The 16,568-nt window shown below is 43.6% G+C and overlaps 1 protein-coding gene across 2 annotated transcripts in view; it reads right to left on the minus strand.

Moving 5' to 3' along the window:
* Positions 1–16,568, minus strand: part of VWA8 (von Willebrand factor A domain containing 8) — a 325,814-nt gene that overhangs the window by 41,639 nt on the left and 267,607 nt on the right. For both annotated transcript variants that reach the window (XM_004759284.3, XM_045076623.1), the window contains one exon: positions 1,909–2,017. In XM_004759284.3, coding sequence (XP_004759341.1) covers positions 1,909–2,017 — 109 coding nt within the window. The remainder of the gene's footprint in view (positions 1–1,908; positions 2,018–16,568) is intronic.

A 16,568-nucleotide genomic window follows, 5' to 3' on the forward strand; every position in this document is an offset into this window, starting at 1 on the left:
TTAAATGATGTTACATTTATCTTTTCTCCCTTGGGGCCTTCATCAGTGTGATAAATTAAAAGTAAAATTCAGTAAGCACTGGTCCCTTACCAGGGTCAGGCAGGTCACTTCCTTCTGGGAAATACCATGAGAACAGCCCATTAATGATCATATGTTTACCCTTCGATTTGAGCACATCTGATTTCACTCTTCTTTAGAAATTAGGGGCGGAAAATTCCCTCTTAGGCGTCTGTGATTCCTGGATCCCACTCAGTGACATCCTGGAGGCAGAGGGGACCAGAAACTGGACAATGACAATGAGCTCCAGAGATAGAAAAGCTGTTTCTGTGACTTGATTTCCTTCCTATAGGAAGTTCCTCTTAGGCATGGGTGGGTCACAGATTAGCACTTAACATTTCCTGGGCGCTGAGATGACATCAGTTTTGGTGAAGAGGAAAGTACCCACAACTGTTCAGAGTCTGGTATGAGTGATATTCAACATGAGTCATGGGAACCTTCAGAGGGTCCCTCCCACCAGTGGGTAGAGAGGGTGTGAGTGGGGAGCTCTTCATGACCTCTGCTTCTCAGAGCCTTTAATTTGTACTACTTAAATGAAAATGCTGGTCAGGGGTTCTAAACTTCAAGGCATAGTCTTGAAGCTAATCTTGAACACCCTAAATCAGCTCCAAAGATATGGGAGAATATAAGCAAGGGAGGTGCTCTGATGATGAAAGAGGGATCAGGTGACTTGGGTCAGAGCTAAGCTCCACATAGAAAATTCTGAGAGGGAATGGCAGACCGAAAAAGAATTTGAAGCAAAAAAAATTTGATAGAAAAATAAAGGCCGAGGGAAACAAAAGCAGGATCTTCAATCTGGACCAAGGTGAGCTAACAGATTCAAATGGAATAAAAAGCGAGAACCTCTGCTCCAGAGTAGTCTACCGCTGGGAAAAAACCTACATCTGGCCTACTCGTTCCACAATGCATTCCATATGGATTAAGTCCTGCTGGCTTGACACTAATTTCAAGATCAAAGGACATTTCTAAAAATACGCTTTCTTTAAAGCTGATGCTTGATGAATAAACAGAATAGGCAAGAAGTCTCCAGGCCTTTTTGATAGCGCATTGTCTCAGCACAGAGACCCATTTCCTCCCAAGGCTGTCAAGGCCAAGAGGCACACAGCATCCTCAGGGAAGGTGAACTATGGAGCTCAGGCCAACACGGCTCCCAGCCGAGATAAGATCAGACAGTGCACACACAGTCTGGCCCTATTCCTGCAGCCCAGCAGATGTGTCTGTCTGTCCCAGCTGCCGCAGAGGAAAGAGGAAGACAGCAGGCATGGAACAATGCTCCCGCCAGGCAGCCAAGAGGAAGGAATGGGCCACAGCCGTTGGCTCAAACTGCAGCCCACTCTCTTATCTCAAAACCCTGCATCCTCAACATACTCACTTCTGAGATGTGGAAGGCAAGGCCCATTTCTCTTCCAAGTCAGCTGCTCAAGAAAGAATTTACTATAGACTGCCGGCGTGATCCCAAGTGCATGGAATTTAAAAGAAGGGCTTAACATTTTTAACGAACACATTCTCCAGACCAGGTCCCATGCTCAGCACTTTACGATCATAACTTCGTGTAATCCTCACCACAACCTTGTCAGGCAGCTCTCATTTCCCCCTTTTCCTGATGTGGCAGTGACGGGAGGATCAAAACAGTCTTGGGTACAGGGTGGCAGAGTCTGTAGGACTCCAAAGGCAGAGTTTTTCCATGCCTTGATATCATGCCGGGATGCAGGGCAAAGGCACAGTCCATCTGACTAAGCGGGGAGGCAGGGAAGGCAAGTGGTCCTTGAGCCTTCTCAGAGGTGATGTGCAGTGTCCTTGGGCCTGGGAAGTCTCAGGACACTCGGCCCCAAGGATGCCCATGCTACCAACCTGTTCCTCCAGCCCACGTATTGCCGCCCACGTGGGGCATGTTGTCTGGGTCCTCCTTCCCGTGTTTGGGGGAGCTCACATCTTCACCGCTGTCTCTGTTGATTGTTATCTACAAATGAAGGATTGAGACATTATCACTCTCTCATGTCCAACACCAGAAACTGCAAGGATAGAAAGAAGATTTCTTTTCTCCTAAACCCTTAAGGTATCTTCTAACTTCAGGCCACAGAACACAGCAGATGCTTTTGGTGTCTGGCCAAAGACTTCTTCTTTTTTTTTTTTTTTTTTTTTAAAGATTTTATTTATTTATTTGACAGACAGAGAGATCACAAGTAGGCAGAGAGGCAGGCAGAGAGAGAGGAGGAAGCAGGCTCCCTGCTGAGCAGAGAGCCCGACGCGGGCCTCGATCCCAGGACCCTGAGACCATGACCTGAGCTGAAGGCAGAGACTTAACCCTCTGAGCCACCCAGGCGCCCCGGCCAAGGACTTTTATCAGGTTTAACATCCATTTAGTTGGGAAGGAGACATTTAATTTTTTTAAAAATTCCTTAAAAAGAGAAGAAACTGGACTGAGTTACAGTTTCAGAATTTTCCTGGTGCAGAACATGCCTCCAGGATCTATACAAGGAACAATACCTACCAGAAGCAGGGAGAGTGGATCTCACCAGAGACCGACACCCTCCAGATGGTTTAAAAGGATCACTGCCCAGCTGTTCCAGACAAGTAAGAGGATATATGTTTACCTATTTAATTTTTGAAGAAATCCCACTCTTCTGAGAAATACTTTGTGTAAAATATATGGAAAAGAAAAATAGAAAATGTATCTATGTATGCTTCAGTGACATAGCTATACATAGAGACACGAAAGACTGCTTATTTATTTTCCAGACCCTCTGTAATTTTATTATGGTATTTTGTAGCTTTCCTAATTCAGCTTTACTTTAGAACTGGATTTACTGTTCCTGTAATGGCAAAGAGAATAAACTGCATTTTAGCCCTCCTCTGGCTCACTGGTCATTAACTGCATTCGGCAGAGATTCACCAAAAGGACTGGTAATCACCCAAGAATTCCAACCCTACTAAGTGACTCCAATAGATGTCATTTGACAATAAAAAGAACTCAAAGCAATCCCACTTCATGAATCCTAAGAGCTGGCTGCCAACTGTAATGATTTTCAGGGCAGACCAGATCAAATATTCCTTTATTTGTCCAATAACACTTAGAGAAGACGCACTGGCAGGACATCATGCAAAGTACCGCGAGGCCTACAAAAGCCACTGGGGATTGGTCACTGTTCTCTAACTGTGAAGGGCAGAGCCGGGGGCTTGCAAATGGACCCAAAGCCTGATGCCAGATCGCTCTTAGAGCTGACCCACTCCTTGTTCGTGCCTGGACTTTCATTCTAGGTGTTGGATTAATGAAGGTAGGCAAGTAATTTGGAGTCTTTGCAAATAAATGGTTATTAAGAATGAATTCAACATAACTTCCTTTGTCTCTGTCCAGACTAGTTAATTTCAAAAGTTACAACATCATAAAGAGATCTCTGCCAATAGCTTTGGCAACACCAACAAGAGTTTTGGCCACAATTTTAGCATACTTCAAGAAAAGTTAGCTATCATATCACAATTGATATGAATTCCACACACATAATCATGGCTAAAAATGGGTCAAAATAAGTATTTTCTCCTTTTTAAAATTAAGCTATGCAGAATAGCTAGAAACATCTAGAGAACAAATATTTTGAAAAAACTTTCCCAGAACTTATCCTCACTTTCTAACTTGTCCAGAGGTAATATAATAGATAAGCAGTAAATTAAAATATGTATATTGGCTGTAAGAATTCTAGACCAGCACTAACTGATTAAATTCTCTTTGTTGATGGAAATGTTTACATCTGCAGTGTCTAATATGGTGGCTATTAGTTCAATGTGGCTACTGAGTACTTGAGAATCTGAATTTTAAATTTTAATTAAAATTAAATTTTATATATAAATTTAAATTTAAAATTTAAATAACCACATGTGGGTAATGGTTATTTCACTTAGCTATTTCACAGCCCAGCACAAGGACAATCTTGTTTCAGCCCAGTAGATACTGTTTGGAGCTCTTGTAGCATCAGATGTTCTCCATGAGAAATGACAAAAACAAGGAACATTTAAGAACTGGGGTAGGGTTTTACTTTGTTGCTAATTTTAGAAATTTATTTAAAAGTTATAACTACAGTCCAACCGTTTTTTTTTAATTTAATTTTTTATTTTTTATAAACATATATTTTTATCCCCAGGGGTACAGGTCTGTGAATCACCAGGTTTACACACTTCACAGCACTCACCAAAGCACATACCCTCCCCAATGTCCATAATCCCACCCCCTTCTCCCAAACCCCCTCCCCCCAGCAACCCTCAGTTTGTTTTGTGAGATTAAGAGTCACTTATGGTTTGTCTCCCTCCCAATCCCATCTTCTTTCATTTATTCTTCTCGTACCCACTTAAGCCCCCATGTTGCATCACCACTTCCTCATATCAGGGAGATCATATGATAGTTGTCTTTCTCTGCTTGACTTATTTCGCTAAGCATGATACGCTCTAGTTCCATCCATGTTGTCGCAAATGGCAAGATTTCATTTCTTTTGATGGCTGCATAGTATTCCATTGTGTATATATACCACATCTTCTTGATCCATTCATCTGTTGATGGACATCTAGGTTCTTTCCATAGTTTGGCTATTGTGGACATTGCTGCTATAAACATTCGGGTGCACGTGCCCCTTTGGATCACTATGTTTGTATCTTTAGGGTATATACCCAATAGTGCAATTGCTGGGTCATAGGGCAGTTCTATTTTCAACATTTTGAGGAACCTCCATGCTGTTTTCCAGAGTGGCTGCACCAGCTTGCATTCCCACCAACAGTGTAGGAGGGTTCCCCTTTCTCCGCATCCTCGCCAGCATCTGTCATTTCCTGACTTGTTGATTTTAGCCATTCTGACTGGTGTGAGGTGATATCGCATTGTGGTTTTGATTTGTATTTCCCTGATGCCGAGTGATATGGAGCACTTTTTCATGTGTCTGTTGGCCCTCTGGATGTCTTCTTTGCAGAAATGTCTGTTCATGTCCTCTGCCCATTTCTTGATTGGATTATTTGTTCTTTGGGTGTTGAGTTTGCTAAGTTCTTTATAGATTCTGGATACTAGTCCTTTATCTGATATGTCGTTTGCAAATATCTTCTCCCATTCTGTCAGTTGTCTTTTGATTTTGTTAACTGTTTCCTTTGCTGTGCAAAAGCTTTTGATCTTGATGAAATCCCAATAGTTCATTTTTGCCCTTGCTTCCCTTGCCTTTGGTGTTGTTCCTAGGAAGATGTTGCTGCGGCTGAGGTCGAAGAGGTTGCTGCCTGTGTTCTCCTCAAAGATTTTGATGGATTCCTTTCGCACATTGAGGTCCTTCATCCATTTTGAGTCTATTTTTGTGTGTGGTGTAAGGAAATGGTCCAATTTCGTTTTTCTGCATGTGGCTGTCCAATTTTCCCAGCACCATTTATTGAAGAGGCTGTCTTTTTTCCATTGGACATTCTTTCCTGCTTTGTCGAAGATTAGTTGACCATAGAGTTGAGGGTCTATTTCTGGGCTCTCTATTCTGTTCCATTGATCTATGTGTCTGTTTTTGTGCCAGTACCATGCTGTCTTGATGATGACAGCTTTGTAATAGAGCTTGAAGTCCGGAATTGTGATGCCACCAACGCTGGCTTTCTTTTTCAATATCCCTTTGGCTATTCGAGGTCTTTTCTGGTTCCATATACAACCGGTTTTTTTTAAACAAATATAATGGAACTTAACATATACAGATATATTTACTATAATAAGAATATAAGCTTTTTAAAAGAAGCATTTATTACAACAATATCATCACTGCTCAAAACACTTCTGGACTGCTTCTGGAAGGATCTACAGAGTCCCGTAGACAGTGAAAGATTCTTTAATATCTTTAATGGTGGCAACTATGTGTTAAAACTAAATTTGATTTTTAATAAACAGCCAGAGGATAGAGTTGATGTCTAGTGTAAATTATCTGCTAACTTGTTATGTACTCTTTAGCAAGTTAATTAACTTTTCTAGCCCTCAACTTTCTCATCAGGAACTAAGGGGGCTGGACTAAATTATTTCTACCATCCCACCTAGTGTCAGGATGCTCTGATTCCAAATCTGGTGTATACCGTGCTCAAGCTAGGGTTTTAGTCAAAACCAGGCACGCTTATATAATAATGAGACTAGTTTACTTACAAGAGCTGTGACTCTTCTTTAGGCCAATTCTAAAAGATGAAGTTCCAAAAATGGTCTGAACAATGACAGCATTATTTCAATAACCTTTCTAAGCATCATTCCTCACTTTGGGGTGTGAGTGTGTGTGTGTGTGTGCGTGCGTGTGCATGTGTGTGTATATTCAGGTACCTTATTTAAAAATAAATAAAAAAACTTCAGAAGAAAAACAGAAAGTAAATTCTATGTGTCTAGTCACTTTATTTTAATCGAAAATGAGTTATCTTCTTTAGTATTTCCTACAATCCAGACATTCTGGTATAAGCAAAGAGCCTTTTAAGAACAAATACTTAGGGGTGCCTGGATCGCTCAGTCAATACGCGTCTGCCTTCGGCTCAGGTCATGATCCCAGGGTCCTGGGATTGAGCCCCACATCGGGCTCCCTGCTCGGCAGGAAGCCTGCTTCTCCCTCTCTCACTCTCTCTGCTTGTATTCTCTCTCTTGCTGTGTCTCTATCAAATTAAAAAAAAAAAAAAAAAGAACAAATACTAAAAATGATGGCATAAGACAAAAGAAAAAGCCTCTCAAATTGCCCCTTTCAGTGACTTCTGAAATCATGCTCTTGGAGCTACGAAGACAGCTATAATGGGCAACAGGGAGGCAGAAAATTGGCTATGAAACCTCTGGGCAGAAAGGAACTGGAATGTTCTTTACCACCTGTGTCTTCCCAGGCCATCTGCTGGGAAAGGCCATTGGTTACATTGCCAACAAAAAGGCAGCCATGGACTAATCCCAAGAATCTAAAGGTGTTTCAAAATTGACAAATTCTTGACAAAAACAATCATCAGCCCAGACCTGATTTATTCCGAGAAATACATACCACAAAATCCCAGGGCTCTTACTTTAAAAAAAAAAAAAAAAAAAAAAAAAAGGCATTTTGGAGGTTTTTCCAATTTTGTGTCATTTTATGAATGCCATTATACTCATAGGAATATATTTCTCTAGCGCATCTGCCAAAGGGTTTTCAAAGGCATTTTGGGGAATCTCCTACATGAACTAATAACAGTTCATAAAAGGTCCAAGTCAGGAAGTCTAAGACAGTCCAAACCAGGAGAGAAAATGAAACAGATATTAGGGAAGGCCTATCATTCCAGGAAGCTTGTTTCCTGGGGACAGACAGACATAAGCCACTGGTCATTCTGAAAGTTGATAAACAGCTGAATACTTTGAAGTATGTGTTGAGGATTTGGAATGCATTTCCTTTGAGGGTTGGTTTCACCTAGAAAGAATTTAAGGGAATCATTCCATTTATTGAAATTGACACTACTATATTCATTTAAACAGATCAAAATTCTCCCCATGCCACAACTATCATGGACCCTTACAAAAAATTTTTTTAAAAAAGATTTTATCTACTTATTTGACAGAGAGAGAGAGAGAGATCACAAGTAGGCAGAGAGAGGGGGGAAGCAGGCTCCCTGCTGAGCAATGAGCCTGATGCAGGGCTTGATCCCAGGACCCTGGGAAGGCAGGGACTTAACCCCCTGAGCCACCCAGGTGCCCCACCTTACATAATTTCTTTAAAGATTTTAAAATTTATTTTGAAAGGCAGGAGTAGAGGGAAAGAGAGTCTTAAGCAGACTCCGGGCTGTGTGATGCCTGACAAGGGGCTCGATCCCATGACCCTGAGATCAGGACCCTGAAATCACCACCTAGGCCCAAACCAGGAGCTCGACATATAACCGAATGAACCATCCAGGCACCCCAGATCCTTACAACTTTTGGTGCAAATTGATGTATGTGCTGAGATCTTGATGTGTTTCTTGCAGCTGACACATCTACTTCCTTTTAGGCAAGGGTACTGAAATCCTAAGAACCGTAATCCTAAGAACCATAATCCAAGAAATCCTCTTACATATGAATTAAAATGGAAAAAAACACGGAACTTGTAAAATATAACTCATAAAAATGTTCCGGAGTAAAGCAACCCAAAGTCAGGGCTGGGGAGGGACATGACTCACTAAAACCATGTAATTCTGGGCAAGGCTTATGTATTTTAGGCTCCTCCTCAAGTTCAGAATTTTTAAAAACCATCAATAAAATGATATAAATAGCCAGAATATAATCCTGGAAGAAAAGTTAGCTCTTGGAGGTAGGATGAGACAACAGAGCTGATTCTCATTTTCCAGCTGGAGACTAGGTGTGGTCCAGCAGATATTTCTAGCTGCCTACCCAACATCCATGCCCTCTTTCTTCTTCTTCTTCTTTTTTTTTTTTTTTTAAGGATTTTATTTATTTGAGAGAGAAAGAGAAAGGGAGAAAGTGCACAAGGGAGGGGAGGAACATAGGGAGAGGAAGAAGCAGGTTCCCAGCAAGCAGGGAGCCTGATGCGGGGCTCGATCCCAGGACCCTTGGGTTGTGACCTAAGCCAAAGGCAGACGCTTCACTGACAGCCACCCAGGCACCCCTGCCTCTTTCTTCTTCCTAAATAGAAGTCAGATGAGTCATTGTTGAGTGGAATTAAGCACAGCAATCCCACTGCTCTCTGCCCATGACTAGTTTAGGGAAAGGGGATGTGACCTGAGATGGGAGAGAAGGGCCATGAGGAGGTTTCTGGGAAGAGAAGAGCTCTCTTGCTGTTCTGGAAGGAACGCGCTGCTCTCCCCTGCGACACACATACACTCACTGCCTTGGGAAACACGGGGATGTGATGCAGGGAGCTACCGCCTACATCTGGTAACCCTGTGGCAGTGAGACAAAGGTGGCGGTTGGAAGGATGGAGGAGCTTATCTCCCGGACAGCACAGTGGAGCTACTGAACCAGCCCCAGAGTCGCTTCGCTCTGATCTTCCACACAAGCAAATAATAAATATCCAGATAGTTCAAGCTACCGTCAGTTTTTGCTACCTGGAGCCAACTGTATGCGGACTAATAAACCCATGTGTTGAAGGATGAATGACAGGCAGCAGGGCAGAAGCTACTGTCCTGACCTTTTGGAGCAGGTCCTATTTCTAACAAGAAGACATTCTTTGCATTTTTGGACATCAAAATTGTTATAATAATACCAGCAAAGAAATCCTATTTATTACAGTTGCCTACAATTTTCTTGATTGGTGAGCGGGCAATGGAATGGATTTATTCATTCTCTTACCCAAACCTTTCTGCATATGGTTATGGCACATCTGCTATTCACTGGGAAACAGAGATACCTAAAACAGGATCTTTGCTTCTAGAAAGATACCACATAAAGGGGAACAAAGTCACAGTATAGGGTGACAGAGGCCATAAGGTACTGAACATACCTGCCTCAAACACATTACTGTCTGAGGTCACTCTAACTCACAGATTAGAAATGTCTTTCCTAGATACAATGGAAGTCACGTCAATATGTCCCTAGGAATGATGGTTTTTCATATGAAGACAGCTGTGTATATATAAAAAAAAAAGCTGACTCTCACCCAGTTTTCATAAATAACACGTAGCTTCTATTATGAGATGCATGACAAAGATGCCTTTGTCCTTGGGTACCTTCTATGTGTTCTGATCTCAATTTCTGACAAACCGTCAAGTGAGCAATTCATCTTCAGGTCTTCCCTGGCTGAAGGCAGCATCGGCTTTCAAATACTCCATGGCCTCCTGCCCTCTTTATTATTATTATTATTATTTTTTAAAGATTTTATTTATTTATTTGACACAGAGAGAGAGAGAGATCACAAGTAGGCAGAGAGGCAGGCAAAGGGAGGGAGAAGCAGGCTCCCCGCTGAACAGAGAGCCCCACGCGGGGCTCGATTCGAGGACCCTGGGATCATGACCTGAGCCGAAAACAGAGGCTTTAACCCACTGAGCCACCAGACGCCCCCTCCTGCCCTCTTTAATCCCTCTTCATTTTTAAAAAGCAGGGAAGGATCTGATTTGTGATCATAAATATTAAAAAATTACACCATAGTGGATATTCATTCACACTAAATGTTAACCCCAAAGAGCATTCACATTCTAAGTGCCTTTCACACAAACTGAAAAACCAGGTCTTTCCTTTGTTTGAAAGTCTAGGAATGAGCAAGCTGGCAGAGGTGGCACCTGGAGTGGATGGGACAGGGGATGGGGCGGTGTACTAGGTCTTATCCCTGGTCCTGAAGACAAATGCCTGTTGGGGCGATTGTCATATTACATGTAAGAAGCAGAACAGGTGGTAAGAGCTCTTGCTCTGATGGAGTGGATGGACTCTTCTGGCATAGAAAACATTCCTATTCTTTCTCATGGGCTTCTCTTCACGTCAACCAGCACATTCTCTTCTCCTGACTTTGGGCTAGACTCCTTGCCCACTTCCCCAGACTCAACCAACTCTGTTTCACCTTCCTCCTTTCTGCTTGAATACTCCTAGAAATGTACATGTATTTTGCTTCCTGGCACAGCGATGTGCTTGGTAAGTATTTTTAAAACATCTGAAATGATAAATCTAAAACACCTCCCTTCCTCCATCTGATAGGACGTTCTGGAACACATACCTATATACATCCTCTGTTATTTTTTTATTTGAGTTTACAGCTTCTGATAAAGAACTTTCTCACTGAAATGACTCTCTTCCGAAGTCTACTATTATGCAACAAAAATACCCCACTAGATCAAAAGAAAGGACATTTTAAAGATTTCACCGACGTGGGCTAAAATGGGGGGGCAAAGTATCCGTTTTGTTACTTTGCATTTTGTTATCTGACAGCAGTAGCTGGCACAGTGCCTGAGACATATATCCTTAAACATCAGAGATGCTTAATAAATATGTTAAATGAACATGTGGGAGACTGCTCGCAACAGAATCTGAGTTTAGTTCTCCGTGTACAAACCTCTCCACAATAAGCGGTCGGTTGTGTGTCTGCTAGACTCTTCCTGGCTCTCTCCGGCCGGCCCATGCTTCTGTGGCAACCAGCACAGCAGGGCCCAGCCGCTGGGCAGCAGAGGCCGTCTCCTAACAGAGGCCGGGAACCCATGGCCCTCTTGGCTCTGCGTGCTCTTACATCCTGACCCTGTTCCTCCCTCTGCTTGACTCTGATCCCGGCGAGGCCTCAGCTCAGTTTCTGGCTGGACCTTTCACTGGGCCTGGGAGGACTCCCTCCCGTGGCCTCTGAGTCTGTGGTAGTGGCCTCCCCGCTCTCCCACCCAGATAGAGCTCTTGGAATGGCTGTCCGAAATCAAATTACGAGGCTGCAGAGTCCGTCCAGAACAACCTGTTACTGTCCCTAGAGTATTCCTCTCTTCCTGCTACCTCAGTTGAAACAGAAACCAAAGATGAAGGAGACTTCTGGAAAACGTGAGACTGTGGAAGAGAGAGGATGGGATATGGGGATAAAGGCTGCCATCACAGACAAATCTTTCCGGGAAACCAAATGTTACCACCGTTGTGTAGGTGAGTGTCAGAGACACATGTTAAGAAACCACAAATCACTGGCATGGCCACAGCTGACTGGCACGGAAGCACGTCCTTCTTGCTGTCACTTGCGAGCACCTTCTACAGCGTTCCCCCAGAAAGAGCTGCTAATTAAATTCAGGTCGTGGGGGTGTGGGGGGGGGCAAACCGGCAGGTTTTTAATATATTCTCTTCCTTTCTATTTTTGCCTCTTTAATCTTCAGGAGCTCTCAAGTGGTTAGCATCCAACAACACTAGAGTCAAGTGAAGCCTGGCCATCAGGCTTCCACAGTCAAGGAAAAGGTTACCTCAACTACAGCAAAGTGTGTGCAAATGCTTCGGTTCTGGTCTATATGAGGGAGCCCCGGGGAGAGATAGCTACCGCTATGTACTTTTATCATTATTGCCATGAAACCATCTCGCGTGATGTTTCCTGGCCAGGGGATTTCAGTCTTAGACTGAACATTTGTGTTCTAAGACACCGAACCTATTTGGTGATTTTTAAAGCTATTGTGCTTTCCGGGTCAACAGAATTCTCCAAGGGGTTGTGTAGCTAAGGAAAAGGAAGGAAGGTACAAAAGCTAGCCATGCTACTAGAGTGGGTGGAAGCAATACATGCTTTTAGTATGACCCAGGTTCTAAAAATTCTCAGAAACATGGACTGCAATCCCACGCAAATGCCCTTTCTTCCGGTTATCCATACAGCAGTTGGGTCCTCCTCTGTGGCTATAATAATGTTTATAACACATCACCTACTGATGTTTACCCTGCGTTTCCTGAACCGTTTCCTCAGGCACACGGAGTTCGGGTAGAACCCGAGCTGTAACATCCGGCAGCGCAGTCTTCCTTTGCTTCCAGCAGGACCCACTGTTTTCACACACTTTTGACAGCTACTCTGGGTCAAAGGTAGTAATCAGAGAATGCAAAATAATGGCATAAAGAGAGGTCAGGGAGAGAGACGCTAGATGCCCTATGCATGCACACACATGCACACACACACACACACACACACACACGCACACAGAGCTGAGGATAGAGCGGTGTGTTGCTTACAGCCGAACACTTAGGGTTTGGTGCTCCCAGGCTCACAGCGTCAAGGGGGTGCTCCCAGCTGCTATGCTGGGAGGGCTGAGAGCCCTCTAAGTGGGCTGAAGCGCACTTGGGCAAAACACACATGCTAAGTGACTGTGATGGACATTTTATTATAGTACATTCATGTATGTGTACATGTTTAAAAGAAAATATTTCTTTGTGTGATAAACAGCATTGCAGTGAATGCGTGAATCCCCACAGGGGGCGTGTTGGAATACATGGCCAGAGAGGCGCACGGTACGGATTCTAGGCTGCGAACACCCAGAGGGCAGGGCTAGGTCTCAGCATCTTCGTGCCACCTTCATGCACGCATGAAATGACCATAGACGCTCATTTCAAAGCAGCAGGATGGCTCCAGGGGTATATACGGCACAAGGATATCTAGGAACCAGGTAACCACTCTCCTGGGACTTTAGGAGGCAAGTGGCAAAGCAGAACTCTGGGGCAGGAGAAAAGAATACTACTGGATCTTGCTTTGCAAAACATTCTTTTAACTTGTGCCTACTATGTGAGCAACATTAAGACCACTAAACACCAATGGGTAAAACTTTCTAATGAAATTTGGGCAGAGCTGTAGGACACAAATTATGTCCTGTATCATGGATACTAAGCTACATAGTAATTACATACAAACAAATGATTCCTAACAATGACTATAATTAATTACAGGCTTATATAACCAGACCTAAGTGAGTTTGTCATCTTCTCCTTTGTGTTAGTTTTGTTTTTTTCAGTGGTTTCCATTTACACCCCAAAACTCATACTCCCCCAAAGACAAAAGCCTCGGATGCCGTTCCCACAAGTTCCCTCTGCGCTTGCCTCCCGAAGTTGCCTCTCTCCCTATACCTCGTTCTGCGGCTGGGATCTGAGGATTCCCCCAGCAGCTCCAGTTCTTGTGAAGCCTGGAGGTCAAGGGCAAGAGGCAGATGAAATTGTGTGTTTCCAAGAGTGACATGACAGGGTCACAGGCAATGAAAGGGATCTCCCAGAAGGGGAGAGGAGAGACCACACTCCACAGGGACTCTGACCCGGGGCCTCGGGGGTGAACTGGGGTGAGTGTGAGGGATGCAGCCAGTCCTCCCCCCTTGCCCTCCCAGGGCTGGTACTGTCTTCTATTCAAGACACTAATTCTTCTTGACACTTAGGAATGTTTTGCTGTCGCACTCCTTCTGCTGACATCACTGTATTCCTGGTCACCACACAGCACGGAGACCTATGTGCAGTCATGTGAGGTTGCTTAACAGAACCCTGGTTTTAAGAAGTGTATTTATACCCTGCTTTTGACTTACTTTGACAGGTTTTAACGTCATTTCTGGGGGATGAATCAGTTTAATGTAGAGAGTAAGTTTAAAGCTGAGGCATGCCTAAGAGAGATTTTATAAAAGGAAGGTGCCTTCGAGGAGGTGAATGGTGTCTTAGGAGCCGGGGGTGCACTACCAAGGGAGAGCAGGCTCCGAGGGGAACTGGAATTTCAGCCCCATGGGGCTCCAAACTCACTGTGTGACACTCTGCAAGTCATTTTAACCTTTCCGGGCATTAGGCCTCTCATCTTCAAAACGAAAAACCAGATGGAATTCTTTCTAGCTCTACGTTTTTTACTTGGGCCCTTATCTACATTTATGTTGGTTCTAGTTGACGAGAAATATAAGCTGTCACCAGGGATCAATTTGACTAAAACCAGAGTTAAGTGTAAAGAATATTTTGATAGAGTCACATAAACGCTTGGCTTTTCTTCAGATGGGTTCGCTAAGATTTTTTAAATTGAAAAAGAAATGTTTTTTGAGAGGCAGCTTGATGTCATGGAAAAACCATTTTACTGGGAATTAGGAGGGTGGCTTTTGACCCTGGTTCTGGCTCTAACGGGCAAAATGGTTTTGGCTAAAGTTATTTATTTTCTCTTTGCTTTCTTCACCCAGAAAATGAGGGGGTGACTGGCAGAAATGTAATTCAAGTACACTACGTGGTTCTTTTGGTTGATAACATTTTGCAGAGTGTCATATGGAACCTGAATGCTTGTCTAACCAGAATGCCAGCACAAATTTGTGGGGGCCTGGGGGGGGGCATGTATCATAAAACAGGGATAGAGAGGTACAGACTGTGGGTCACAGAGCAGGGATGGGAAAGTGTAAGGGTGTTACCCTTGAACTCTCATGGTTGAAGTGAAGAGATAATACTTAGAATGGAAAATAAAGAAGAAACAGAAATACGTAATTGAGAGATAATGGGGGCAAAAAAAATAAATTGGCAAAAGGAGTTGAAAGTGTTTGTCCAAGTTATTTTTTGTAACAAGTCTTTTGAAATTTAAAAAAAAAAAATACTCATTAGAGAAAGAGAGAGAGTGGGCAACGGATAGAGGGACAGAGGGAGAGGGAGAGACAGTCCCAGGCAGACTCCCTCTTGAGTGCAAAGCCCAACACAGGGCTTGATCTCACAACTCTAAGATCACCGCCTAAGCTGAAACCAGGATTTGGACATGTAATAGCACCACCGTGATGCCCCAAAAGTCTTTTGAATTTAAATTTAAAATCATATATAACTTAGATGAACCTTCAATTGCCTCCCTTTCATCCTTTCCTGTCAGACTGCATCCTTGCCTCTAGCAGTTTTCAGCAGGCACAGACCGTGAGCTGGGCCTTCCGCAAGAAGCTAAGGATGCAAAGACTCATGACACAGGGCTGTACCCTGGGGAGTTTTCATCGGCTTGTAGGAGGAGGTAGGTCTGTTTTTACTAGTCAGTGCAGAGAGTGGGTGGAGTGCCAGGCCAGGGGTAAGCACAGTGTGTCAGTGGGATATACTAGAATGGCTCCTAAGGCTGGGGGTCAAGACAGCCTGGGAAAGTTTCAGGGAAGGTCTCTTGGAAGAGGAAATGCCCAAGAAGAATCCCGAAGGAAGCCTAAGAGTTGCTCAGTATAGAAGGCTGGAGATTTCAGGCAGAAAAGATAGCAGTTGGGGTGCTGAATTGAAAATAAGGGAGTTAAGTGATAGTTGACATGGGGAACTCTTTGTCTGTGCTCACACAGCTCCTGCTACAACACCCGGAACAATCTACCTGTGTAAATACATATTCACTGAGGCTTGTGACGATGGAAACACCCCATCCTAGAGCCCACCCCTGCTGCCAGGTCGAAGCAGAATACACTAATCACTGGCCCATCTGGAAGAGCTGCATTCTGGAAGCTTCTATCTTATTTCAGAAACACGAGATTAGAATATATTGTCTGAGAATACGGGAGTAGCCTGAAGTTGAAGGAAAGTAGAAGCTGTATGAAAGTCATTCTGGAGAGAGGCTGAAAAGACTTTTTTTTTCATCTCAAAAGAATTTTAAAATTTCCAAACATGTTCCTTTAAATGGAAGTTTTGTGAGTATAACCATCTGTGTGGAGATTAAATATTAGAAATGTCAGTTGTGGACGAAAAGATAAGGAGGCTGGATTAGTGAAATCTCCAGCTTTAATTTGGGACAAACTGCAAGTTATCTGCACAGGAAGGGAGCCATCCTAAAATGCTACCTTCTAGAAGTTGCTCCTGAATTCCCAAAGGGTGCTTCTATTCCTCTGGACTCTCACAGTCCTTCCCCACACTGTCCTCTGTGCCCTAACAGTCCCACAACCCGTGTATCCCTATCTGCCTATCGACCTCCTTGAGCACCTTACAGGCAAAAGCCCACAGCTTGGAGCGTAATTGTACAGTCTGTCTTTCAATATGTGTTTGCAACCTTTGAAATGGTTCTATAATCAAGAGGAAATATTATCTGAGTTCTACAAATTGGCCTGATACATGCTGAGGCACCCTCTCATGGCAGGACGTGAGGTATCTCTGTAAGAACAAAGGCTTTCCAGAAACAGCAACAGAACAAATGGGTGGGCCATGGCTTGGGAAGCGACCTGCTCTTTACGTGGGCCACACTGCGGCT

Source organism: Mustela putorius, unplaced genomic scaffold (genome assembly GCF_011764305.1).
Source record: "Mustela putorius furo isolate JIRA1106 unplaced genomic scaffold, ASM1176430v1.1 tig00000179_pilon_pilon_pilon, whole genome shotgun sequence".
In the NCBI taxonomy this organism is placed as follows: domain Eukaryota; kingdom Metazoa; phylum Chordata; class Mammalia; order Carnivora; family Mustelidae; genus Mustela; species Mustela putorius.